General features: G+C 33.5%; 4 protein-coding genes and 1 long non-coding RNA gene across 5 annotated transcripts; 2 read left to right on the top strand and 3 right to left on the bottom strand.

Moving 5' to 3' along the window:
• Positions 1–318: 318 nt before the first annotated feature.
• LOC139099998 (uncharacterized) lies at positions 319–3,803 on the bottom strand. The gene is made up of 4 exons (XM_070652574.1): positions 3,628–3,803; positions 3,374–3,450; positions 690–762; positions 319–618 (listed from the first exon to the last, which is right to left on the bottom strand). The coding sequence occupies exons 1-4, from the start codon at positions 3,677–3,679 to the stop codon at positions 422–424; spliced, it is 399 nt and encodes a 132-aa protein (XP_070508675.1). The 5' UTR covers positions 3,680–3,803; the 3' UTR covers positions 319–421.
• Positions 3,804–19,029: 15,226 nt separating this feature from the next.
• Positions 19,030–19,573, top strand: LOC139099981 (uncharacterized). The gene is made up of 3 exons (XR_011545387.1): positions 19,030–19,182; positions 19,245–19,286; positions 19,344–19,573. It is a non-coding gene; the product is annotated as an uncharacterized lncRNA (long non-coding RNA).
• Positions 19,574–19,860: 287 nt separating this feature from the next.
• Positions 19,861–21,992, bottom strand: Lsd-2 (Lipid storage droplet-2). Its single transcript, XM_070652527.1, has 3 exons — positions 21,609–21,992; positions 20,352–20,792; positions 19,861–20,289 (listed from the first exon to the last, which is right to left on the bottom strand). Exons 1-3 carry the CDS (start codon positions 21,781–21,783, stop codon positions 20,018–20,020), a joined length of 888 nt encoding a protein of 295 aa, XP_070508628.1. The 5' UTR covers positions 21,784–21,992; the 3' UTR covers positions 19,861–20,017.
• A 1,320-nt stretch (positions 21,993–23,312) lies between these two features.
• LOC139099906 (RNA transcription, translation and transport factor protein) lies at positions 23,313–24,471 on the bottom strand. The gene is made up of 3 exons (XM_070652448.1): positions 24,071–24,471; positions 23,908–24,012; positions 23,313–23,849 (listed from the first exon to the last, which is right to left on the bottom strand). The coding sequence occupies exons 1-3, from the start codon at positions 24,351–24,353 to the stop codon at positions 23,494–23,496; spliced, it is 744 nt and encodes a 247-aa protein (XP_070508549.1). The 5' UTR covers positions 24,354–24,471; the 3' UTR covers positions 23,313–23,493.
• A 172-nt stretch (positions 24,472–24,643) lies between these two features.
• Positions 24,644–25,772, top strand: LOC139099929 (RRP15-like protein). Its single transcript, XM_070652470.1, has 2 exons — positions 24,644–25,145; positions 25,222–25,772. The coding sequence occupies exons 1-2, from the start codon at positions 24,781–24,783 to the stop codon at positions 25,643–25,645; spliced, it is 789 nt and encodes a 262-aa protein (XP_070508571.1). The 5' UTR covers positions 24,644–24,780; the 3' UTR covers positions 25,646–25,772.
• The last annotated feature ends 1,448 nt before the right edge of the window (positions 25,773–27,220 follow it).

Here is a 27,220-nt window from a genome sequence, read left to right as displayed (position 1 = left end):
ACGCGCGAATGACACAAATTACAAACTGTTCCTTTACCCTTGCCATTCCACGATTAATCGTTGACAGACTATTTAAGAGTTCTATAATTGTTACATAGTTCCCTATAAGTAATTAACTGAATAGATATTGATATTATGTCTAGTTCGTGATCATTCAAGCTACGGATACATCATGTTTATAAAACAATCTCGTGAACCGAGAATGTAGATTGCAATTCACAAGATACTTTTTTAAATAAATTATTTTAAATATGTAGTGTGCATGAGGTCATCCATTTGTACGAAGCGAGATTATAAAGTTTTTGAAGGCATTAAAAATAGCAGATGAAGATTTTTGTTTTTATTATGTCATTTATAAAATACTTTGATGACTGAATTCTTAAATTTTTGAAAATAATAAAAATTAATAAATTAAAATAATTTAGAAGAATTTCATGAAGATTGCAATGACGACTGGAATGAGTGTTGTCCAAATGCTGACGATCACATTAGTTGATCCATTACAGAGATCGGAATCACAAACTGAACAATGTTCTACGTGATCTTTGAAGATTGAACAGGCATTGACTGTAGCACCTTGTTTGCTGCATGATCTTGTGATTTGTTTAACTCCTTGAACTGTTGGATGGTTGGAAATGATACAGAATTAGAATATGAATTTTGGATTTTTGGGATTTTTTGGAACTTACCATCAATGACGCTCTTCAAACATACAGATTTTAAACCGATGGCTGTTTCAGCAGTTCCTGGTTCGGTACATGTCTGGAATTAAGAATACAATGGAATTTTTGAGGTTAGAACTTTGAATCGGGTTTTTATGCAAGGAATTTGATAATAATGAGGCTGAACAAAAGCGTATCCAATAATTTTTCAACAAAAAACCATCAAGAACTGGACATCTGATTCAAAAAGTTTTAACACAGCTCATGATAAGCTTTTCTAAAATTCAATTTTGGTACAGTCCCGAACAGCTCACCGTGTTTGCTTAGACACTGATGCGTCGCCGTATTAACTCGAACACGATAAGCTTCCCAGACGACCCCTTGACGGCAGATTTTGTTCCTATTTTTGTAAGATAAACTAAGTTCATTACTCGGACTTTACTCACATCTCAATACTAAAAATCACATGACACATCATAAAAAGTTCAATTAAATTTATTATTGAATATTGCTGGATATAAATAACCAATAGAATGTAGGAACTAGATTTATTTAGATGTGAAACACGCCAACTAACTTACACTGACATTGAATTGTTCATTTCATGAATGAAGACATAAAATATTCTTGTTTCAATTCAATTACAACTTATTGTTTATTGGAGAAGAGTTATACATGAATGGAAATGATTTGTTGATTTAAGATTCTGTAGGTGAATCTTTAATGAAGTTTGTAGCCGTTTGTAGCTCGTAAATTTGGAGAATAACCTTGAGAATAACCAATTTAATTGGAATTTTACCAGGGGTGTAGTCAGGAAATGTTTTGTTGGATTTAAATACCCACACTCAACTTTCACTCCTTAACATCCCTACAAATGAAAGTCACTAAATAGGACGAATCTGTTTGAATGTTTCATTCCATATTTCAACCTCAATAATTGTGACCATCTTAAATATCTTGAATCCAATTATTAAACCAGTGCTTCTCAATCTTTATTCCGAGATACACTACTGCTTTGCCGAAACACGATTTTAGGTTTGTCGTTAGATTTACCGTGTCACTGAACATCCTACCCGAGCTACACAAACGATTGAAGCTTTGTCATTTGATTTGCAAACACACTGAACATACTCCCCGACTACACGTATGGTTAATCACATTATTTGTCCTGAATGTGGGTTGGAGTCAGTCTTCACAATCACAGAATCTTTACGTCTAATTGTTAATATTAGATGTTAATGACATTGCGAAACCTTATCAAACACATTGTGCTGCAGGGGTATATCAATAATAAGGTGGTAAAAATGTTGAGAACCACATCAGAAACACATTTAGACAGCTGAATGTCACCTTTACTTAAAAGACAAGTTCTCGGCTATCCTCAGTCTGCATATTACAATAACGATTCCCAAGATTTTGTTTAAATAGAATCAAATCTTTCAGCTCATAATAATATTTAACCAGTTTTTAAAAAGTTGGTCAATAAAATGTTGAAAATGTTATTTTTTGAAAATTTATTCCACGACAGGTTCAAATGTTCAGATCACGATTTATGTATCATGCGATGAAAATTTCTCCTTGTTTTTTCACCAGAACGACCAAAAAAATTCACAGAAATCTAATTTTAGCATACGAAAAAATTCAGATTCATAATAAAACAGTAAAAATATGGAGGAATACAAAAGAATGTTCAAGTAAGGGCGCCCTTCCAAAAAAAATAGAGATCATCGACTATGAAGGCACAAAAAAGATCCAGTTAATAGATCTGCATAAAAAAATTTGATAATTAAATGAAAAAATGTTTTTGGACATGAAAATTCCAAGCCTTATTCCAATTAAAATGGAAAATACATCCTCAGCTATAGCCGCATACTGTATGGATATAAAATCCACACCCATAATGAGATAATTTATTCATGAATATTAATGAATTTTATTATCTAACAGCAATGAATGTTAAAGCTTTCAGCATGAATTCTACCAGTGATAATGAATCACATTCCAAATCAGACTTGAGTAAATTCATCGTTTAATGACTTCCTAATTAAAGCTAAAAGCTTGTTTGTTCACACAATCAATTTTGTATTATTTTTTCTGTTTGAAGAGTGAGAGTTCAAATGATTTTTGTTGACTTTATTCTTATCTGTGGACATTGCGAATAAGGAATTGTATAATAATTAAAGTTAAGTCGCAGAATACTCTGAGAGCTTGCGAGGGTCTACAATTTGAATAATTTTTGGATGTAAGAAAATTCTGGAGAAATTGTTGAAATTTTGAACTCTAAAATTTCGTTACAGAAATATTTCAAATTTAGAGGATAAAAATTGTTTAAGGTTGAATTATTCAAATCGAAGACCCCCAAAAATTTCGAAAAATCTGAGACTAAATTGAAGCAACCAAAAATTTTCCATTAAACCTGGACTTATTCAGAAGATCTCCGAAATTTTCTCAAAATTTTTAAATTTAAACCGAGGACCCCCAAAAAATCCCAATAACATTTAATTAAATTTGAACTTAAACCAAAGACCCCCAAAAAAATCTCACAAAAGAATTCTCAGAATTAATTCAAAAATTCATATTAATCAAGCCTTAACAAATTCCACTATCAATATTTCGACACTTTATTTTCTAATGTAATAATTCAGCCACTTCACGCTTCACAGCTAATCGAGTACAAATTAAGCTATAAAATATTAAATTAAATATCTCACCTCAGGTGTTAAGTCACTTGGTGTTTGACATTTTGCTTCACCGGGAAAGACACATTGATAGCATCGAAGTGCTGAGCCTGGATAACAATTGAAATTATTTTTTTATTAAGTCACACACTGCACATTATCTGAGTGGAACTAAATTACTTGTGGACTCTCAAACTTGGCAATCAAAATGCAATTTATCTGCCAAGTATGAAGATCCAGAAGCATTTAAGCATCACTCAGATGAGAAAAAACAATTCCAAAATTACTTGATGATACACAAACAGCAACAAGCAATGAAATAAGAATTAAACTTTTCATTTTAATTAATTTTTTGGGAAGATTTCTTCTTATTGGAACTTAGTGAACTAATTAAATTAGACTGTCTTCCTTAGCGGTGGAAAATCAAATGTTGAATGGTCAAAATCTGATGCGAAACTGAGCGGATGATTGCCGCAGAAAGAAAAATGAAATAAAAATTTTGTGTCTGTATATTCACCACACAGCACTGCTGTTTTTATATACATATATTATTAGACGAAGTGAGGGATATGCGAATGCTGAGCATGTGCGCAACAACAGTGCTGAATTATAATAAAAAATGTTTACTTGATGCGTAATTTTTTATGGTTTTACGACGACGCTTTTTGGAAGTTTTTCAATTTTTCGTCGAATTACGAACCTGAAGTCGCGTCATAACAACAACAAAAGGCTGTTTATTGAGGGTGATGCCTGTTTTCTTATTACTTAGCTGTGTATTGTGGAAAGAATTATGTCATGGGTTCCTTTGTTTGTTTGCATATTTGCCGGCTTTTTTCTTCAGACTTAATATTTATTATTTTTTGGATGCTTGATCAAGCCGAAACTGTTAAAACTTTTCAAGGTCAAACATGGAAGTATTGCGTGACTTAAAGTTTAAAGTAATAGCACATCCACTCCCAACTGGATAAATGTTTACAAATATCTGAAAATTATCAGAAATAATTAGTTTGTCATGTTTGTTAGCACATTGGTGACACTTTTAAGGGAGTATGCATATATATGGAAGTGGTGTTAATCACCATAAATGACTAGTCAACTTATCAGTTGCAGCTTTGGAAAAAATTCATAGTTACGACTTCGCTATGTAATCGCTTTAACTGCAAAATGTCAAAAAATACTTTAAAGTACTGATAAGGCACTGTAGCTGTTAGCTTAATCTACTACATTTGTGGCAGAAAACGACTTAGGTCACTTATGTGAAATCGGCCGAAACCAATTATCAACTTTTGAATCCGTATTTTAAACTTAATCTCTAAGCAAGGCTCAAAGTCGACTTTATATAATTCAAATTTTTTTGAATTCCAATACATCTGAGGTTGTTCTGGGCCAGTAGTAAGCAACCTGTGTTCCACGGCACATTTGTGATACCCAAATTTTGTTTGTAACTACCATGAATTGTATGCCGTATGCAGTTTCGTTCAAAATTTACCATCAAGGTGTCCTGCAAGAATAAAAGGTTCCCTACCACTGTTCTACAGCATAGAAGTGTTCCGCACCACACACTTTAGACAGCACTCCCTTAAGAGGCTTCTACAAAATGACAATTCAAACCACCAATCTCTACCAAACAGAAACTTTTAACCTTGAAAAAGAAAATGCTTGCTAGTCATCAAAATCAAACCATTAATCATATTCGTGCCAACTTGTGGCATACTTGGAAATTTTACAGCAAAAATAAAGTTGAGACATGATAACGAAAATGTGAAAATATGTGAACTGAGAAACATTTATTTTCACACATAATCTAGTTCCATCGTTGGTATTTTGCCGGTATTTTAAAGGCATATGTAGACATAAGGTATTGAAGCAAGACAAAATATAGAAAAGTTATTTGGATGTTGATGTTGTAATACGACAGTGTAGGCAAAGTCACATTGAAGCAAGCTGTCGATAGAGACAGTACTGCATTTGGTATTGGCAATTGGCAGGCGGAAGCTGGCGATAGAATCGGCTTTAGGCGATATCTGAGGGAGGCCATGGATCACAGTTGATCTGTACGACCATTGAAGGAAATAAGGCAAAGTCACGATGTGCAATGCTGTTAGGGCTCCTCAGCGACTTGTGTATCCCGGGTTTTTTAATATCAAGCTAGAAAGCTCTACATTAACTCAAGTTCTAGAATCAATAAAAGCATCAAGAAAGCTTCCAAAAAATACCATAAATCCACAAGATAAAATTTTATTTTTCCCACAATACGCAATAAAATCACATCAAATTAATTTTTTTTTTGTTTCCAACCTCGAAGAAGCAACACACAGAAAACAATCAATTTCAATTTAGATCAACAATCTCCCCTGCTAGATATTAATTTAAAACAATTTTGTAAATAAAATTGAAAGTGTTATGACGACGAGTGCAATGATACTGCCATATGATGATGTGGTTCCGTTGCAGAAATCTTTTTCGCATTCAATGCAAACAAAATTTGAGCTTGAATCTTCATGGAGGGATTCTAAAAATGCACAAGTTCCGTTTTCGGTTTGATGTATTCCACATTGTCGTTCATAGAATGTTTTGTTGCTGTCTGGAAGGTAAATTGGGTTAGATATGTCCCGAACGACATAAATAAAGAAGACTCCGCCATGGAGCTATTAAGGCTCAGCGTGTGTCATCTATATGGCTGCTAAATTTATACGGCTTCCATTTATTAACCATCGAAGAGCTTTTGTGAAGCCTTAAAAGCTCTGTGACGGAGCTTTCTTTATTTGTGTCGCTCGGGATAAGCACATATTCTTATCTAAAAAATATCATGACTTACTTGGAATATTTCTTGAAGTTTTGACACAAACTGCCTTCATTCCATATTTTTCCTTGTCATCTAGAGATGGTTCGTCACAGTCCTTAAAGGAAATTTGATAAATTGATAAGCATTCTCTTGAGCAGCACATAGTGTTGGCTAGGACGTATTTACACTGCCCCGGCGACAACATGACGGTTATTGCTCTAGTCTGGTTCTCGATTATATTCTCGAACGAAATAATGCAGCAAGCTACATTTTATGCCGCAAAAATGGGTCAAAATCAGCTGTCATGGTGCAATAATTAGGGCCACCTCGCATGTTGTCGTTTATAAGGCAATCTAGCGGTGAACTAGCAAGTGCATAGTGCTGTTCAGTACGTTAGAAAATTTTAGTAACAGTAACGTTATCAACACGTTCAAAATTAAAGTATTGAATTTACTAGATTGTATCATAACATCACCAAAGAAACCATTGATAAATCCTCAGGATCTGAGGATGTGATATAACTGAATAGCACAAAGTGTTCACCTCTACTTTGCCGAATTGACGGTAAGACATGAAGTTGTTCTGATGGCGCCATGTCAGCTGATTTCAATCTAGTTTACAGCGAAAAATGCAGTTCACAACATTATGAAGCTCGGGGTAGAACTAAACTTCTGTTTTAACAGACATCATTTAAGAACGTTCCCCTTAGGCATGTACAATTGTTATCTTAAAATTTCTAGAACTTATCACCCAAACTTTCATATGCCAAAATGTTATGACTCATTAAAAATGAGACACAATGAGCAATGCCAACAAAGAATCAAATATTTACGAAACTCACACATTGCATAATAAATAGAAAAACTTACACGCCTTGGTAAATTTATCACTTGTTCACAACGATGATGTTCCACGCGTCCACAATGATGACACTTGAGTGCAAAACTCTCTGATAAATGGAAAGAAGTTTAAAAATAGAAATTTTGATTGACATAAAGAGTTGTGGGATGTTATCACAAACCGTAAGTAAAGAGCAAGACTAAAAGGATAAGGATGGATCTCATCTTTTATGAAGGAACTGAATCTAAAGCTTCTTAATATTCAAACTCTGCCTTGATTAAAATGTAAATCCAAAATGAGTTCTATGCATGAATACTTTCAAGCTGTTTCATGGACTTGTAGATGCTATCAAATCATATCAGGAACAAGAATCACAAGACATGATACATAAAACCTTCTTCATTTTTTTGACACATGAACCAAATAGCTTTATTGATGATCAAAAAATCAATAAAATACTTTATAAAAAAAAACTTTTTAAAAAATCCTCGTTTTTCGCGTGGACTAAAAAGGAGAAAATAAATTTTATTTTGTGTTGTAGAGAAATTGGTTTGAAAGTTGAGACGACACATGAATTACAAACATGCACCTTGACCTTATCGTATAGTTCTACAACTTAAAACGAGGGCGCAAAGCTTTGATGAAGTTCTGTTAACAAGCGCCCTCGTTTTAAGTTGTAGAACTATACGATAAGGTCAAGGTGCATGTTTGTAATTCATGTGTCGTCTCAACTTTCAAACCAATTTCTCTACAACACAAAATAAAATTTATTTTCTCCTTTTTAGTCCACGCGAAAAACGAGGATTTTTTAAAAAGTTTTTTTTTATAAAGTATTTTATTTTCAACTTTTTAGTCAAAATATTATTTAATTTATAAAGTTTGAAGAGCTAAGCTATACCGATAGGCCAAGCTTCGCTTGGCATAAGTTTGATGAACTAAGCTAGACCGATAGGCCAAGCTTCGCTTGGCATAAGTTTGAGGAACTAAGCTATACCGATAGGCCAAGCTTCGCTTGGCATAAGTTTGAGGAACTAAGCTAGACCGATAGGCCAAGCTTCGCTTGGCATAAGTTTGAAGAACTAAGCTAGACCGATAGGCCAAGCTACGCTTGGCATAAGTTTGAGGAACTAAGCTAGACCGATAGGCCAAGCTTCGCTTGGCATAAGTTTGAGGAACTAAGCTATACCGATAGGCCAAGCTTCGCTTGGCATAAGTTTGAGGAACTAAGCTAGACCGATAGGCCAAGCTTCGCTTGGCATAAGTTTGAGGAACTAAGCTATACCGATAGGCCAAGCTTCGCTTGGCATAAGTTTGAAGAACTAAGCTAGACCGATAGGCCAAGCTTCGCTTGGCATATGTTTGAAGAACTAAGCTAGACCGATAGGCCAAGCTTCGCTTGGCATAAGTTTGAGGAACTAAGCTATACCGATAGGCCAAGCTTCGCTTGGCATAAGTTTGAAGAACTAAGCTAGACCGATAGCTTCGCTTGGCATAAGTTTGAAGAACTAAGCTATACCGATAGGCCAAGCTTCGCTTGGCATAAGTTTGAGGAACTAAGCTATACCGATAGGCCAAGCTTCGCTTGGCATAAGTTTGAAGAACTAAGCTAGACCGATAGGCCAAGCTTCGCTTGGCATCAGTTTGAAGAACTAAGCTAGACCGATAGGCCAAGCTTCGCTTGGCATAAGTTTGAAGAACTAAGCTAGACCGATAAGTTTGAAGAACTAAGCTATACCGATAGACCAAGCTTCGCTTGGCATCAGTTTGAAGAACTAAGCTTGACCGATAGGCCAAGCTTCGCTTGGCATAAGTTTGAAGGACTAAGCTTGACCGATAGGCCAAGCTTCGCTTGGCATAAGTTTGAGGAACTAAGCTATACCGATAGGCCAAGCTTCGCTTGGCATAAGTTTGAAGAACTAAGCTATACCGATAGGCCAAGCTTCGCTTGGCATATGTTTGAGGAACTAAGCTAGACCGATAGGCCAAGCTTCGCTTGGCATAAGTTTGAAGAACTAAGCTAGACCGATAGGCCAAGCTTCGCTTGGCATAAGTTTGAAGAACTAAGCAAGACCGATAGGCCAAGCTTCGCTTGGCATAAGTTTGAAGAACTAAGCTAGACAGATAGGCCAAGCTTCGCTTGGCATAAGTTTGAAGAACTAAGCTATACCGATAGGCCAAGCTTCGCTTGGCATAAGTTTGAGGAACTAAGCTAGACCGATAGGCCAAGCTTCACTTGGCATAAGTTTGAGGCACTAAGATAGACCGATAGGCTGCACAGAATCATGTAGAGTATCAAAACATTGGATTTTATGAAAGAACACAAAATTATCAAAAAAAGAAGAAAACGCCAAAAAGAAAATTTGCTCATGCCTAGGCTTGAACTCATGACCTCATGTTTATTAGAACCTGTACTCTAACCATTACGCCACCACGACATATTATTTATATTCAACAAGTGGTTAAATTCTTAATATTAATAAAAATTATTTGTTTGATATTATTATTATAATTATAATTATCAAGAAATTTATACATTAGCTTTAATTTAAATTTGATTTCTGATAATAAAGATATAGTTTTTTTTCGATACTTTCCATCATGAGGACAAAAACGTAGAATTTTATGTGAAAATGCGTGATGAGAAATATTAAACTCCAAGAAAACATTGTAAAAAAGCTTAGAAAATTGTGAAAATGGAAAATTCTTCTTTAAAACATTATAAATTATCAAAAAAGTATGAAAAAGTATGACAAAAAAAGTTGGAAAATTTGAGACTTGAACCCTTTACCGGCTTAGAATTTTATAAAAATTTTCTTTTTTAAAGATTACGTAAAAATTACGTACGTAAAACGTAAGCTTGTTTTAAAAATTAATTAATTATAGCATAACTAAGCTATATTGTGATTAACTAATGCTTTAATATTGCATTGTCATCGAGAACACACATGCATGAAAAATTTCAGCTCGATTGGAGTAGTAGAAGTGGTCGAAAATTCAATCGCAAGATTTGACCAAGACAGAAAGACAGAAAGACAGACAGATAAGAAAGCAAGTTAAGAAAAACGAGGTAAAAATTACAAGTTCATTCAGATTAGAGTCTTGTTAACAGTCACAACTTAGTATGTAAAGTTCTAGAATGGCTTTTAAAAATATTTATAAGACAAAATGAGTAAGAAGGCAGCAAATCCAATAGCTGTTAATTCTATTTGAAGATTGTCTGAAGAATTGCAAAAGTCTTGTAAGCAGGTTGTGCAATCAATGGTTTTTGAGATGTTTGCAAGCTTGTCACATGAGTCTTCAGGTCCATTGGCTACTCCACATTTTCGGTAGATTCTCTCAGTTCCATTGACTGTAAATAAATGTGAGAATATGAAAATAAGCAGTGGATTGTCAATGACTAGAGCAGCACTATGTGTTCTGGAAGGCACTACTATGATGTGGAATTAACGGTAGGACGCGGAGTTGCCTTGACGATACCGTGATGACTACGGTTCACCACATTGTGCTGCTCGAGAGATAACCTCCATTAAGCCATTTATATGCAGGACATCATTTAAGAACACCCAGCAGCTACTTTGCTGCACTCTGAAGAACTAACTCAACATACCAGTCTCGCTTGCTTTTAGACATGCTACTTGTGATCCATACTCTCGTTTATCATAATTTATAGGCTCAAAACATTCCATATATTCCAGTCCGAACCCTTTATTACATTGTTCGAGAGTAGCTGTAACGCAGTCATAACAGTAGATCCCAAATGTCTCTAATGAATTAAAAAAATAATTATTTTACATAGCATAACATCCTATACAGCATCAAATAATATTTAATCACCTTCCAAGAGCAGAAAATACCCGAAAATCCCAAGTAAATGCCTGATGTTCATCAAATGCTGTTCCTGTGTTGTCACTGCAATAGAACTGAATACAAACTAGAATTTTCAATAAGTAAGCGGTTCTGATTTATATTTTGGATTAACATGTCAATTAGACTTGTACATTTTCAACTACATGGATGTAAAACATTATCTGATTGATATCGAGTATCCAATGAAGCTAGTCTAATTTAAGAACAAGTGTAAAATCCCAGGAATCAATAACATCGCATATCCAAAATTAATTTTTCTGCTGTTGCTCAATGCTTCGACATAATTGCAAAGATCTTCATTGCATGTGTAGCACTCAAATTGAAATTCCGAATATCTCTCACCGATGAATGAGCATGTATCATTCATTATATTGGCAATCCCACACAATCTATTGTAGTACGTTTTATTGTCCACTAGAATATAAAGCTTAATGTCAAGGCTGTTGCCATCATTATTTAGATTTTCATACTTTTATAGGCCGAGGTGATGCAAACAGCTTTTGCATCATGTTTATCCTTTTCTTCATTTGATGGTTCAGTACATTCCTGGAAGAATGGACATTAGACTTAGTTTGATTAAAAGGATTTTAATGCTTTTGATCCATATTAACATTTTGTATGATTTAGACAGTGCTACTCAAGCTATGGCTCACGATACTTTAGTTCAGTAGTGGACAATCTCTTTTGTGCCAGGTAGGCTGAGCTTTTAAGTTTATCGCGACACACAGGTTGTCCAACACTGCTTTAATTTGTCGCGACACACAGGTTGTCCAACAATGCTTTAGTTTCTCGTGACACACAAGTTGTCCAACACTGTTTTATTCTGTCACGACACACAGGTTGTTCAACACTGATATAATGTGTCGCGACACACAAATTGCGCAACACTGCTTTAGTTTGTCATTAAAAACTTAAAATGCATCGCGAAATGTATAACGTAAGTAGTTAAGTATATCGAGGTACACTAGTGCACCACCTCTGTCAAAGTAAATCCCAATTTATAACGTAAAAATGAATTGTTCAACATTTGTCAATCGCATCTCCATTAGCATTAAGTGTAAAATTAACTATGATAATATTTGTCATCTGTTCTTACCTTCCTAGGTACATTTAACATCTTTTCACACCGCTCAGGCATTATTCGTCCACAATGATGGCATTTTAGGCTGAAAACTTTATATGGATATTCAAATTATCAATAATTGTGATTTTGTTAGTTTTTGAATGTTTACCTAACGGAATTAATGCAGCAATAGCTACAAATAAATATATTTGAATTTGCATATTTATTGGTGATGATCAAATGGATTTTAGATAGGAAATGACCCTCAAATACAAAGGTCTTTGTCTTTTATAGATAAGTTTTGTCATCAAAGTTTAATAGATTTTCTTAATTATTTACGATGAATTAAGAAGTGCTGGATGTTTTGTCAAGTACACAAACGTGTTAAATATATTATTAAGAATAAATTATGGATTGCCTATGATGGCATGCATACTCTGCATTGATTTTACTGCAAATAAATTCAATATTTAATTTATTGAATGTTTTGATGACATGATGACTTACTTATTTTGATGATTAATTAGGTCAAGAGATATTATTAAGGATTCGCTCAATTTGAAGATCCAGCAGAAGCCCCAGCAAGCTCCATTGAAAGCTTGACAATAATCTATAAATACAATCATAGATTTCAAGTTGTTTATCCTGAGAGACACAAATTAAGATAGCTCCACCACATGATGAATCTACTTTTGTATGGCATCCAAATCTGTTAATCAATTGTGCCGTTAAGGTTAGAATTACTCTTAATATAAGTTGTGATTATACTTTATTTCCAAAATTCCATCAAAGTTTACAAATGTTCAAGAAAATAAACAACAAATTCAAAACATCTTCAAATCTTTTCAAGCCGAGCAGCACACTATGCCGTGACTTCACAAAAACTTCGAATCTTGACATCTATGCTTCGATCTAACGACTAAGTTGTGCTACTTTCCAAAATACTCTCAAATACCAATCCTATCAATTCCAAACCAGGTTCGAAACATGTCACATCCAAATGTAAAGCTCAAAATTATCAAAATTACTTCCAAAACATTGCTACAATCACAGTCAACAGCAACAAAATTTTCGATCCGTTCACAAAACTTCCAGAATTGCAAAGTTCTTTATTGCAAATTGAACAAGCAGTTTTTGGATCTTTTTCCTTTTCCTGCTCACAAAAGTTTTTTGCGTCTCCAATTAGGCATCCGCGATTGTAAAGTTCAGTCTTTCCTGCTGTGTAATTTATTGTTTTAAAACAATACTTTAGCATATCCTTTCGATCGTCTGATGATGAGCAATTCTGTGAATTATAATTGAGGTTAAACTGTGGGAAATAATTTTGGAAGAAGACTTACAGATGCTTTAAGTTCAGAATTTCCTGTGACGCATCTCTCACTAGCTTGAGAACATGTATAGCACATGAATGCTGATGTTCCTGAAATAAGATATAAAATCAATTTAACCTCAAATTTTGGATCATTTTGAAAAGATCCAGTAAGGAAAAAATTCACTTCCCACAGATTCCTTTATCAAATTTTAGTAACTTACTTTCAACAATCAGCATCACAGCAAAGAAGAAAACAATTCCTTTTACTTCCATTCTAAAATTCTTAGTAATGTCTTAATACAGGATATAAAGTAATCTAATCTATTGATTCTTGTCAAATGATATGATGATGGATCGATCCTGAGGCTTTTATTAAAATGACAGTATAATGGACAACAGAAATGATTGTGTGCATTATGATTATTTAAAAAGGAAGTTAATGTATAAATCAGGTAAATATTTTTGCGTGACTGGATGTTTGAGGTTTTCCCGAGCAGTTCAGTCCATTGGAATTGTGTACATATGTTTATTCTATGAAATTCTAAATCAAACTAAAATATTCATATGAAGGGGTCAACAACTTTAAAAGGGGATAATCAACTATTTGATGTTGCCAATAAAATTTGAATTTTAAACGACAGTTGGCATATTCTCAACAGGAATCTTGTATGGTTTACTAAAAGATGCCAAATGGAGTCTTGTCTCTCTCGAGTAATCATGAAATAGTCACTAAGAACAATAAGTCAATAAGTCATTCTAAAGAAATCCATGATTTTATTGCACGGGATTACTTTATTCAAACTCATAATAACACAGCACGGCACTTAAAGTAATTAATTGTGGTATATTGACACGTCACATCTAATTTTAATTGTTTGTTCTACATTCTTTGTATGCATAAGTATTTCATTCTTCCACTCATAAAGATGATTCACAAATATATAAAAATAAACAGTTAATTACTAAGAACTAGTTGACAATACATCTTAAAGGTGTAAAGGGTACTTGTTGACAGGTTCTTTGCCTGGCAAAATCTCCGCAATATTGATTTCTCGACAGTAAAAGTGTTTAATGTTCATAATATCCAACAACAGCATTCAACATTACAGCCAACAAAACTAAAGGAATGAAAATTTCAACTTCATCTGCTTTATTGCAAGCATCAGGTCTACAAAATTGACAATCAGCATTCGGATCAATTTTGGTGATGTTATTACAAAATGCTTCAGATGGTACAGAACCACCACCATAGAAACATCCACGATTTGACATGATTTTAGTTTCCTTGTCAGTAATCACTGGAAATTTTCATCAAAATTGTTGATGCTGAATAATTAAGGAATGAAATGAAAGATTATACCTGACGTTATTACTCTATAGCACAGTGGAGCTGCTCCTAATTGCTTTTCATCCTCAGGAACATCTGGACAGATCTGAAATTTTAAAAGAAGTATAGACAATTATCTAGAATCTTTGGAATCTTCGAAATTACCGCAAGCTTAGTTTGTGGAGGATTACGATCAGGCATACATGAGCTATTGGCTGACTTGACGCATGTATGACAAAAAAGCCCAAAAGCTAAGGAATAAGCAAAGTTAATGCAATAAACACTGAAAATGGAAGCAGACCATACCTCCTTGTAAGAAAATTGTAAGCAGCACTGTTGCATAGAACATACTTTTCATTTTTCTATGTCTCAAGATCCTCAAAACTCAATCGAAATCCTGTTTGAACTTTTCAAAAGTCTCCTTTGAAATGAGCAACAGAACTGAACTTTAATGAACTAAAAATAAAGGTAAAGAGCAAGACAATCTGTGCTATTAAGATCTTCTTTGATGATATGGACACGCGACATTCATAACCAGTGTGTAGGACTCTCAAGGTAGAATTAATATTTAATGGACAATTAATTAACAACATGCAGTGGAGGTAAAGGAAAGGAATGATTAACTGTTCTTGGAAAATGCAGACTTGCAGTGCTTTGTTCCATCAGAAATTAGATGTTGATACTTGAATTGAAATGTAGATGGCGCTAGTCATCTTCACATGAGTATTGTAATGAATAATATGGAAAGTATATAGAGGTAGTTCCTTTCTCCGAAAAACGGGAAATTGATCCAGATTTTAGGTAACACTCTATGTGATCAGCCGTCACGGTGCCATCAGGGCAATTTCGCGTCTTATCCTTAATACACCAACACAGCAGTGCCATAGCAAACACAGTGTACTGCTTGGGAATTGAGAGATCGTGCTCAGGTGGATAAAGATTGTCAGAAAGAGCGTTATACAAAAAGGTCAATTCCATAAAACATCAAAGTAATCATTTATTTCCAATTTCACTCAAAATCTCAATTTTACATAATCAAAACATGACCAAAATAAAAACAAGCAATAGACAAAATTGTGGAAATGCCCATTAAAAATTTTGTAATTTTCAAAATATTTCCATCATTGCATCGATCTTCATCGCACAAGAAGCATTCAACTTCAGGATCTCTGACATATTGTTGCAAGCAAAAGTCCGTTTTTCCACCTCCAATGGTACATCCTCGATTGTAAGACATTGACACATTATTGGGTCCATTTAGAACTGAAAATATGTTGATAGATGTTAATTATTAGTATAAAATTTGAGAATATGTCAACTGTCGTTTAATATTCAAATTATATTTGAGAGAAGAATTGGTTGATTTTCCCCTTTTATAGTTGCTGACCCCTTCATATAAATATTTTAGTTGGTTTTCTATTTTCAAACAATAAACATAATTCTTATTTAAATCCATAAGAATTTGTTACTCCAACAGTAACTGATCAACAGGTTGATTGATCAGTCTCTTCTTTAGTATTTTGATCTTCATTTGAGCAACTCAAAAGGCAAGAACTAAATCAGGAAGTGAGTGATTTTGCTTTAACAAGCTTACCTTCTTTTTTGATTTTGTAACAATAATTTTGTGCACCAAGTGCCTTTTCTGCTTCAGGTATTGCCTCGCAATTCTTAAAACATTCAACAATATTAGCAGGAAGAAGTTACTTCATTATAAAAATAACAAGGAATTGATTTACCATTGATGTGAAATTTGGTGGATCTGAAAATCAAAAATAAACTTTGTACAGACTTTCATGGTAATAAGTAGTCTTAATAGCTTATTTACCCTTTTTTGCTTCACAACTTGCGTGCTGGTGACTTTTGCAGTAGTAACACATAAGTGCTGAATCTACAAAATAAGAATTTAGTAAAGTCTGAAACTCAAAGTCAACTCGAATTTTTTATGAAAATGGCGACTCAAGTCGAGTAGACTGCATACAAAATTCGAATCGACTTCGAGCTCTGGATTCTCAAAATCGGACATAATAAGAACTTTTGGGTCATTTGTAAAGGAACTGAAAGGAACAAACAAAACTATCAATATTTTTTACAAACTTTTGATAATCAGATATCCAGTAACGATCATAAACATTAGAACGAACTTCATTCCTGCAAATATTTAGAGACTATAGACAATAAGTTTGACTCCTATGAAAGCTGCTGCCACACTAAAGTTTGAATGAATTAGAAAGACTGTATCAAGATTTGTAAGGTACAACTTTAACATACTTAAAGATTTAGTGATAAAGAATTAGAAGTGTATTGATTTTCAGCTGAGAAACTAGACACCTGACAAAATTTGGACAGACTACTTCTAAAAGTCAATTTAAAAAAACTTAAATCCAGTCAAAACCATAAAATTCACATTTTTATTCAAAAACATCCAGTTCCAAACTTGTTACATTTTTCTACCACTTAATATGCCTGCTAGCATCTCTCATATGATTCCGTTCAGCCTGGTCCCTCATATAGAGCACAATGAGAACTGCCAAGAAGCACATCAGACATCTTATGACATGCATGTCATCAGCATCGTTACAGTTGTTGTCATCGCACAAAAAGCACTCAATTTCAGGTTCCTTCCTCCGTTTCTCAGCACAAAAGTCAACGGCACCTCCTTTTACTGTACATCCACGGTCGTAGACATACGTTTCATTTCCATATTTTGTTGCTTTTTTGGAATGAAAGGATTGTGTGATTAGAGGTCATTCATAAATGACGTCGATCAGTTTGAGAGAGATCATGAAGTTACTTGAAGCTTCAGATAGTATCAAGAGCCCCGAATGTCAATAAAGACCTCAGCTACAGTTCCTTTGTGCCATCAGATTCAATAATGAATTGAATGACATTCAAAAGGAACCGTACCTAAAAATTATCATAAAATAAAGAACAGATTGAATTTCCTTACTTAATCTTTCAATTTTGAAGCATGCATGCTTTGCACCTCTATCAGCATCCTCTTTGGTCATATTGTTGCATGTCTGTAAATTGGAATGGAATTTGAAGTAAAACAACAGGTTTTATGGATTTTATTTCATGTCTATAAATTAACTAAAGCTGATCATCTTTAGAGTAAAGGTTGATGTCAATGACACAGCCACAATATTCTCTATTACATATTATTTCAACCCAAATAACCACAAACTTACAATATTCATTAATTGCGAATATGTTTGCTTAGAAATGCAGACATCATGAGGAGTTGAATCCAAGTATGGATATTTTGGGTCGCAAGCAAAGCAGAAATGTGCAAGAACTGAAATCAAAAGTGACATTTTTAGTCTAATGACTTTAAAATATCGAATTTTACCAATTTTTGAGCTCAAACATCCAATAATTAAAATTAAGAACTTGGTGATCGGTTCCATTCTGATTTGGTCAGCAGTTGACAATGAAATGAAAGTTTGGATTTAATAAGTTGGTGCTTAAAGTACATTTATGGAGATCCTTGTAGATAAGGAAAACAGTGTTGGAGATAATAGCTTGTTATTTCCATCGAAATTGTAATGAGCAGCATATCTAATTAAGGATATTAATAATGACGTCGATCGGCAATCAGTATTGGTTGTCACTAAGAGTTCAAGCTAGATCCAAACAACTTCTTAGATGTCATTTCTATCTGTAGTTCATTGCAATGATACTGGATGTGCCTGGATGTTTTGTTTTGTAATTGTGGTCAATGTAGTTTAATTAAAACGACTTCCTCAAGTACTTATAAATAAATGAGATGTTTATTTATCAGATTTCAAAAACAAACTAAACTATTTTTTACATTAAAAAGGGTGTTCAACTAAGTGTAATAAATATTATTCAAATTTCAAATAAACGTTACAACATTTTGTTTCCAGCACTCTCATGATTGCAGTGTTAGCTTCACAAAATCTAGGTACTGAATTATTACAACAAGCAACTTTAACTCACTTGCTATGAAAAACCGAAAAAATTAACAATTCCAGCAATAAATCAATCTAAATTCAATTAAATCAATTTATCGATCATAGCATACATGTGTAACAATTTCGGCACTAAACATGTTGTGATCATGACTAAGTTTTGGAAAACAACCTGAATCTCTTTAAAAAAAATCAAAATAAAATGTTTAGTTTGCGATCAGTTTTAGTACGTAGAGGGTGTGTGTTGGCGCAAAATGATGCAGTTTACCTTTTGGATACTTCTTGGAATTTTTAGGCTAAGTGCAACTGTGAATGAAAGTTGCATTTTAAAGTCAGGGATTGTTGGAATTTGCAAACCTTTTACTGAATGTGAAGATAACCTTAGAAGAATTAGTTCCAGCAACTTTAGTCATTTCCAGCCATGCCAATTTACAGGCGAAATAGGAATTTATTGTTGTCCTTTTAATTCATCCATAACAATCCCAAAATTATCACCTTTGTGCCAAAAAATTGTCCAAACAAAAGAAATTTTGAAGATCAACAGCACTGGACATAACGAAGCTAGTTTCATTGCAGAGCTTCTTTTTATGGTGCAAATAATGCTAAAAGAAAAAGGTATCATTGGCGCTGGAGTTTTATTGTCAGAAACATTTGTAATGACATCAGCACATTCTGTTTATGTGAGACGAAGTATGCCAATCGTACGGTTGGGTAAGGTAAGTGACATCTGGTCTAGTCAATAATTTTGCTGCACTTACATGACTTAATTCCATTCCAGGGCAGATTAGATGATGTCAAGGAATCAAGCATCAATGTTAAGGTACGCAAAATTTCACATCCTTCATATCAATCAATATCCAATAATGTTATCTTCCAGCAAGTTATTCCTCATGAACTGTATCTGCCCAGAGAAGCTTACTTTGATATAGCATTACTTCTACTGAAGCAATCCATTAAGCTAAGTGACCTTGCCTTTCCTGTTTGTTTGCATAATTCCCAAATTGTATTAGACAATGACCAAAAGTTCGTACGCAGTGGATGGAAGGGAAATGAATTAATACAAAATAAAGTCCAAAAAGTTTCAAAATGTGACGCAATATACAATAGAACTGACCACAAAGTCAAGCTTATTGATGGAATTTCCAATATCTTTTGTGGAAGGTCTAAAGAATGTAGCATAAATTCCGATGGACCAATCCACGTGCTAGTCAATAACACATTCTTCATTTACGGATTTACTACAGCAATAAATACAAAGTGTAATTCAGAACTGCCTGGACTTTATACCAAGATTTCTGACGTAACCGATTGGATTGAAAATATAATATTAAGCCACAGTTCCCCTTGAATCTTATGCAATTTAATCAACATGATGAACATTAAATAAGACGCAATTTATATTCACAAAATATTTATTTTTTTATGCAGCATAGGAACTGCATTAGACAATTAAATTCCCCAAGTATGTATCAAAGTTATGTTATTTCATTGGATTTACAATTATAAATATATCAAAAAGATGCTCTCCTGAGCAGGCTTAAATATAATTATTTAATTAACATCAACTTTAGGACTCGCTTTCACCACTTCACTACTCGTCGATGCCTGTTCCTGCTGTTGGGCACGTTCATTAAGGATGTTAAGGTATTGTGTCAATCGGAGAACGGCAATGAGGGATGCAAGATATTCGGTGAGGTCTTCTTTCTTTAGGGATTTTACATGAAGGGATACGGTTCGGTAGACACGTCGTGCTACTTTATTCGAAAGGGCACCGATTGTTTGAACTGTATGTAGAGCTGGATCTTCTGCTGCAGAAATTGGTTCTAGAAAATGAAAATGTCTTTAAGTATGCATCCACACTATTATTAAGCTTGTGACTACTTACTGTCATCCTCATGTGATTCATCTTCTTCATTCTTTGGAAAGAAAGTGTCCAGAAGACGTTCTGCTAATGCAGCTGTTGAGTCAACGCCTGATACAGCCAATGATCCATAATGAGTAGCCAACACTTCATTTGCCTTATTGTATGATAATTCCTTCAATGATGCTGCCTTTCTAGTTCCTGACTTTCTTAATTCACAAACTTTTTCAATTCGTGGCTGAACAACATCCAAAACTTTTGTCTTTGCTTGATTTAAGATCTCTGTTGGTTGTTCCTTAATAATTGGTGCTGATGCTTCCAATTTATCAATTCCCTTTACTAAAGTCTGATCAACATAATTGATTGGCTGCTCAAATGCATTAACAATTGGTGCCGAAATATTTACAGCGCCTTTCACGACATCCTCAGCTGTTCTAAATGCCCAATTGAACATTGGATTAAAATCTATAAAAAAAATAAAAAGGAATTAAAGTTTGAACTTAATTAAAGAATTAAATACAAATGAAATTTGTCGAGATATCAGACGAGTTAACAAGTTCCGATAAGGAACATGCGAGAGCTCAAAAACATATTGATTAAATGATTTTCTTTTCGTTACTTGATGAAACGCATTTCAATGTCCATAACTAGACTTAATCAACAAAATATTCTTAATCAACCTTCATAAGCCAAGTCAAGCTCAAATTCTATCAAGTCATAAGTCATTGGCGCACAATGAGTAATAAGTATCGTACGTTAATGAAACAGACAGTTATGTTTATAGTTACATTGTGGCTTAAAATCAGCTTTTTTGGCAAAAGGTAAATGAATGGAATTAAAAATATCAATCACTGCTGATTGTCGTGGCTATGAAGTAATCAATTTTTATTTTTTCAAAAAAAGTGATGACTGATTAAATTTAATTTTTCATGTAGAATCCTGCTTGATTCTCAAATCAGTAAAAAGCCGCATATTTAATGACTGAACTTTGGCCAGAGAAGTTCCAAGAGAAGAAAAAAAACTTATTTATTGTTGCCGTTATCTAGACAATTCTCGTGTTATATGTTTCGTCACTGTCTGATTCACTTTCTTATCAAAAAATTATTCTATTATGTATGCTCATTACTCAATAATAGAAAGTATAGAATGTTCAATATATATGGACATAATAGGATTAAAAAATCATTTAATTATATAATGAGGATGTCACTCAAAAACGTCTAGAAATCACGAAATTAAGAACATCATTCAATTGCACATTTTCTTATGACCTTAACTAACCTTTTACTTTTCCATAAACACCCTGACTTTGTGTCCATGCAATGGAAATGGATGGTAATGATAAAAGTCGATCAATTGACTCTAAATGTGGAAGCAATGATGATACTTCAGATGCTTTCTCTAATGCACCATTGGTGCCATTTGATTTGTCACTGTTATTTTCATTCGTTGCCATTCTTATGTCTTGTTATGTCTTCCTGATTTTTCTTCAAAATTCCTCAAGATGATTTTTTTAATGAATTGCTTTTTTTTTCTTGCCGAATAACAATGTATACTTCAACAAATTCCAAAAAAATATTTATTTTAAAAACAGAATGATGTTTAAAAACACGTTTGTTCTGAACGAACACTTCCGATAAACTGGAATATTCAATTATTACGCTTGTCGTTTTTTATACTCATATATAAATCCGAAGTAATTTTTATGGCTGTATGTGTGCTGTGTTGATAATGTGTGCCTCAAAAATGCATGAATGATCAGCCGGTCAAACTTTTTTTTTTTCACTGTTTTCTTATGTCTCACACTTTGTTCATTTAATTACATGCCTTTGAAAGACGTAAAATGATAAGAATGGGAAATTACTCTGATTTTGAGTGAATTTTTTGAAATACAATAATTTTGACTGCTATTTTGATATTTCAGCTTCACTTTTATACAATAAATTGAGCTTTAAACTTGCTTAAAACACTGAAAATTTAATTAATTTAATTTTTTTCACACAATCACGATTTTTTTTAGATCAATACAAATGTTTAACGAAAAATTTGAATTTGTACGGTTTTCTCTCTAGAATTTGTAAGTATCTCGACCATTTGAATTTCAGAAAACCGTTATCCATTTAAAATAAAACATTAAGTTATTTGAGGACATCCACTCAATATAATTAATAAATTGACATCGTATTGAAATCATGTCTCATGTATCTCATGTCACGTAGTGAGATCAAACTAGAACATGTAATTAATCTTTAATCGAGCAATATTTATTATGAATATGCAATACAGGAATAATTGAGGTACTTAACGTTAAACACATTCAAGAAAATCACGTTAATACACGCCTGATTTTGAGCATGTGAATCATAACATTTTTAAACTAACTATATGACACCTTGGGTTGAGTGTTTATTAGACTTTGAACTTTAGTATATCTAGCGACTGAGGGGATTTCACGATAAATTGAAAATTTACTAATATATGTGTGACTGACTGATTTGTTCCTTAGAAGATATTACAACATACATGACAATTGTATTTTGTTGTTTCCATCAAGCTCTTTGGACTTTAAGCTTTAAATTTTGGGCAACCTCTGCAATATTTTATCGATAAGCCACTCTAATCACTTCTTCGTCTAGTATGATTTCCTTGATTTATTTATAGCTTGCAAGTAAGTAGATATTGCAATTTAGTCAACAAAATGACAATTTTCAGAACTTGGAGTTTAGACTTATCATTCGATATTTACGGAATTTCTGATAAAAACAGTTGAAAAGTCCATATCAACAAACATAACTTTCGTACCAAAATAAGTCATGGTAGTGTGAATCAACCAAAAAAACAACGTCGCAAAAGAGAGACGAGAACACACGCAGTTGATAGATATCGTCTCGAAAAACATACACAAACCTTGACAACAGATTTGATTGGACTGCTATCGAAAACAGCACTGACTTACTATCGTAATCAATGAAAGTAGGAAATGCCTTTCTTGTGTCAAAGTTCTAGATTTGATAATATTTAATACAGTTTAATTCTTAACGTACTTCCATAAATCTTCAGCTTGAACTTTCGTAGCTGAAAATGACTGATAACATTCACAGAATTTCCAAATAACACAATTTTTAAATCAAGAATTTAATATTTTTATTATTTTGAGATTTGATGCTTAAAAGCCGACTTTTCCCAATCGTGTGTCTGTTTTTGGTTCAGATGTAATAAGATCTTGACATTCGACAATTGTCTCATTAATGACTGTCTGAATTTCTCGTAAACTCTGAACTTGTAATAGTCTCAAAATTCGTGATGCTGTCTCTATATCTGCGTCCTTTTGATTCATACCTTGACCATCAAAAATTGGAAATGGTTTGCCTTCAGGAATGGATATCTTTAAAGCTTCTTTATTTAAGTTATCCTTGAGGACTCGACTAATTGCATCGAGAACTACCAAGTGATCGGGATGATGAGGAACATTAAGTTTAGTGGCGAGGGTACGGACTCCAGCTTCGAATTGAGGACTTGAAACTAAATTGAAAATGATGTCATCAAGATGGTAAATATTTATTGCAGGATATATACTTACAATCGAGATTGTCAAATGGATTTACGGATTTAACACTAGGCGCACTAGATTGTGATTTTTCAGCCTCCCTAATCTTTTCTGATGTCATTGAACGATATTTGTCCACTGAAAAAGTAATACATTTTAGTTAAGAGAGTCAAAAATAGTCAGCATGAAGCCTTACAATTATCACTGTATTCTAATTTGATGGCATATGACACAATCCATTTTAGTTGCTCTAGTTCTGTTTTTAACTCTTTTGGACAATTTAGTACTTCCTTGTATTTCTCAAATGCTTTACTCCATTCAGGACTTGTTATCTTCCTTAAATCCGCTCTATCCTCAATTTTATATATTCTAATATGCTGATCTTCTAGCCACACTATTAAATTTCTAAATGACTTCATATCTTGCGTATTTACGTCAGGATTTGGATGTCCTAAAGAAATTAGCTTATTTCGAAGCATTTTTATCAGATAAAGTACTTGTTTAAACCTTTAATTAATGAATATTATGGAATTTATTGATTTCACAATATTTTGCCGAAAGATTTATTATTGACAGAGTTGGTGATCCAGATGTCTGATTTATTAAACATTTTAAAAAATTATTAGTGTAATATTCCATCCAGATACTGTATAAACCGTAAATTAAGATGTTGTAACATCTTAATATTATAGTTCTTGCTAATTAAGCCAATTCCCTAGCTATATTTTGTAAAGTAGATTTGTACATCCAGAAAATAACTCTGGATTGAAGCCAACTTCACGTTTATTTATGATTCAAATATTTTTTGTCCGTTGAAATGAAACAAAAGTTCTAAGCCCCTCGTAAATAAACAAAGCAACGTGCAGTGATCACAATTTATAGTTTTATTAAAAAATCACTGATAGAATGGCAGCAGTAGAGTCAAAAGTCGTATTACCTGAAACAGATTCAGAAAGCGAATTGGATGAGATAGAAGACGATGAAAATCGCTTAAGTGATGATGAGGAATTTCCAATTTCGGAAGATGAAGCTGACGATGAGCCAGAAGACACTAAAAAAAAAGGATGGGCAAATTCGATGGCTAAAATCCTTAATTCAGAGAAATCAGAAGTGTTGTCCAAAGCCAAAAAGGTTGAGGATTTAGAGAAAAAGAAGAAGAAGAAAAGTTACACATTTGAAATTGAAGGAGAACAGAAAGTAGAAGGTGAAGAAGAGAAACCCAGCGAGGAAGTACTTCAGACAGCATTAGCTAGGAAAAAACGAAGAGAGAGGCTAGAGGTAAGCAAATCCAAATCTAAATATTTTATAAAATTTAATTAAATTAATTTAATTTCAGGGTAAAATAAGAGCCTTAAATCTCCGTCTAAAACCATCAGTAGCTGACCTTGACAGAGAAAGAACCTTAAGAAAAATAGCAACAAAAGGTGTGGTACAGTTATTCAATGCAGTAAAAAGTCAGCATTCAGATTTGGAACAAAAGTTACAGTCAACAAAGTTAGAGAGCAAGAGAGATGAAATCATTAGAAGTGCAGACAATAAGAAGCATTTCCTTGACACACTCATGTCTGGTCCACGAGCGAAATCTGAGCTGGTCGATAAACGTGTGAAAAAAGAGAAGAAGGAAGAATCATCATCAGATGAGGGAAGTAATAAGAAATCGACATGGAGTGCATTACGGGATGATTTCATGACAGGCAAAAAGGTTGGCTGGGACAAAGACGACGACGATGAGGAGTCGGATAATATCGAAATGGAAAGTGATTCGGAATAAAAAAAATTAATTATAAGGTGTAAAAAAAATGATTCTATGAAATAAAACCTAGAATAATTTATGGATATCCTGCATTATTAAGAACTTCCCGGTTAATAATAAAATTAATTAAAAATTCATAAATTCATTCACACTTTATTGAAATTTACAACACTTCTGGTTACTCATTAGTTCTCAGAATGTCGTACGATCCAAACGTTCCTGCTGAAATGGTTAAAGTTGCTGTCAGTTCCTTAAATCTTCTCGGATATCAGTTTTCATATAAATTAAGGAAGAAAAATCTATTTTTAAATGAAAGTGGATTAATTAGTGCTGCCAAAAGTGTTTATCTGTTACTAGTGTTTCTCAATATTGGGATATACTGTCTATATCATGGACTAATGGTTATTACAAGACAAAGCCGTGTTACATGTTCAATGTATGGATTCGCATCATTTTTTGTCACATTAAATTACATGCAATGGATGATTAACTTGTGGATTCATAGAGCAAGCATTCAGAGAATGATAACAGAAGTGGCCAGTGCTCATATTCCGATCCTGAATGACTGCAATGATTCCAAGATGATTTGTAGAATTTTGTGTCTGATCAAAGTAATCAGGAACATGTACATTGGAATAATAATCATGTTCTTCGTATTTACCGGGCTATTAATGATGGTCGGCATTACAAGTTCCATCAATTCAACGGAAAAAGTTCATACGTTTCTAATGACTGTAGACGTAGATGATTTTGTGGATACTGTGGCATTCATCACTTGGATCTTTTGGACATTCGTCAATTTTTCCATTTTCTTCTTTTCCTTTTTCCTTTTAATTTTCATTTTCATTTCCTTCATCCTGATACAAATCTTCAAAATTAAGTCAGAAATTCTATATGCCACAAGAGATACCGAATACTTTAATGTAAAGCAGTTAACAGCAATAATCAATAAGCATGTAAATTTAATCAAGTTTGTGGATAATTTCAACGTCACATATCAAAAGTCTCTGCAGGCTATGTTTATCCTGTATCAACTGCTGTTTTTTGTCACAGTTAACATTGTCCTTACTACCGACAGTACTATAGACCAGTGTGTTACCCTTATAGTATTCATGCCTGTTGCTGCTTCAGAATTTATTATCTGCTATTTTTCTCAACTTGTTAAGGATGAGAGTAAGGAAATCCAGACCGCAATTTACAACTCAAAATGGTCAAACAATATGAATATCCAAATGACAAATGCACTTCTGATCATTCTCAGGCAGAAGTCATGCTTCATTAAATCCGGATTCAAGTCAGCATTTAAATTGAGAAGCTTTCTAAAGGTAAGTAACAAGTTCAAAAGTTCATATTGTTGTCCATCGTAGTTCCAACTAAAAAAAAGATATTCAAGATTAATTTCAAGAATGTTCTTGAGCCACGAAGCAAGATATCCGAGAAATCATAATGAATTTCAGAATTGCTGAGATATTTGGCTTTTATTTTCATGGATATTTATTGGATGCATGAATATTTACCATTGTATTTCTTCAACAGGTTGTTCAAGCTACAATCATATACATGACCCTCATGAGACTGGTACTACTAATGAAA

Source organism: Chironomus tepperi, unplaced genomic scaffold (genome assembly GCF_022539635.2).
Source record: "Chironomus tepperi strain 1889 unplaced genomic scaffold, CSIRO-AGI_Ctep_v1 contig_48, whole genome shotgun sequence".
In the NCBI taxonomy this organism is placed as follows: Eukaryota; Metazoa; Arthropoda; class Insecta; order Diptera; family Chironomidae; genus Chironomus; species Chironomus tepperi.
This window is presented reverse-complemented; position numbering and strand designations above follow the sequence as displayed.

What these genes read in the sequence shown, in the direction of transcription:
- LOC139099906 (XM_070652448.1), bottom strand. Translation starts at nt 24,353, where the DNA reads ATGCTTCGAAATAAGCTAATTTCTTTAGGACATCCAAATCCTGACGTA. An exon ending in ATTAGAATACAGTGATAATT is followed by an intron (nt 24,013 to 24,070) that starts GTAAGGCTTCAT and finishes TTACTTTTTCAG; the next exon opens with TGGACAAATATCGTTCAATG. An exon ending in TCCATTTGACAATCTCGATT is followed by an intron (nt 23,850 to 23,907) that starts GTAAGTATATAT and finishes TTTTCAATTTAG; the next exon opens with TTTCAAGTCCTCAATTCGAA.
- LOC139099998 (XM_070652574.1), bottom strand. Translation starts at nt 3,679, where the DNA reads ATGAAAAGTTTAATTCTTATTTCATTGCTTGTTGCTGTTTGTGTATCA. An exon ending in CAAGTGACTTAACACCTGAG is followed by an intron (nt 763 to 3,373) that starts GTGAGATATTTA and finishes TCTTAATTCCAG; the next exon opens with ACATGTACCGAACCAGGAAC. An exon ending in TTTGAAGAGCGTCATTGATG is followed by an intron (nt 619 to 689) that starts GTAAGTTCCAAA and finishes ACCATCCAACAG; the next exon opens with TTCAAGGAGTTAAACAAATC.
- Lsd-2 (XM_070652527.1), bottom strand. Translation starts at nt 21,783, where the DNA reads ATGGCAACGAATGAAAATAACAGTGACAAATCAAATGGCACCAATGGT. An exon ending in TGTTTATGGAAAAGTAAAAG is followed by an intron (nt 20,793 to 21,608) that starts GTTAGTTAAGGT and finishes TTTTTTTTATAG; the next exon opens with ATTTTAATCCAATGTTCAAT. An exon ending in TGAATCACATGAGGATGACA is followed by an intron (nt 20,290 to 20,351) that starts GTAAGTAGTCAC and finishes TTCATTTTCTAG; the next exon opens with AACCAATTTCTGCAGCAGAA.
- LOC139099929 (XM_070652470.1), top strand. Translation starts at nt 24,781, where the DNA reads ATGGCAGCAGTAGAGTCAAAAGTCGTATTACCTGAAACAGATTCAGAA. An exon ending in AGGAAAAAACGAAGAGAGAG is followed by an intron (nt 25,146 to 25,221) that starts GCTAGAGGTAAG and finishes GGGTAAAATAAG; the next exon opens with AGCCTTAAATCTCCGTCTAA.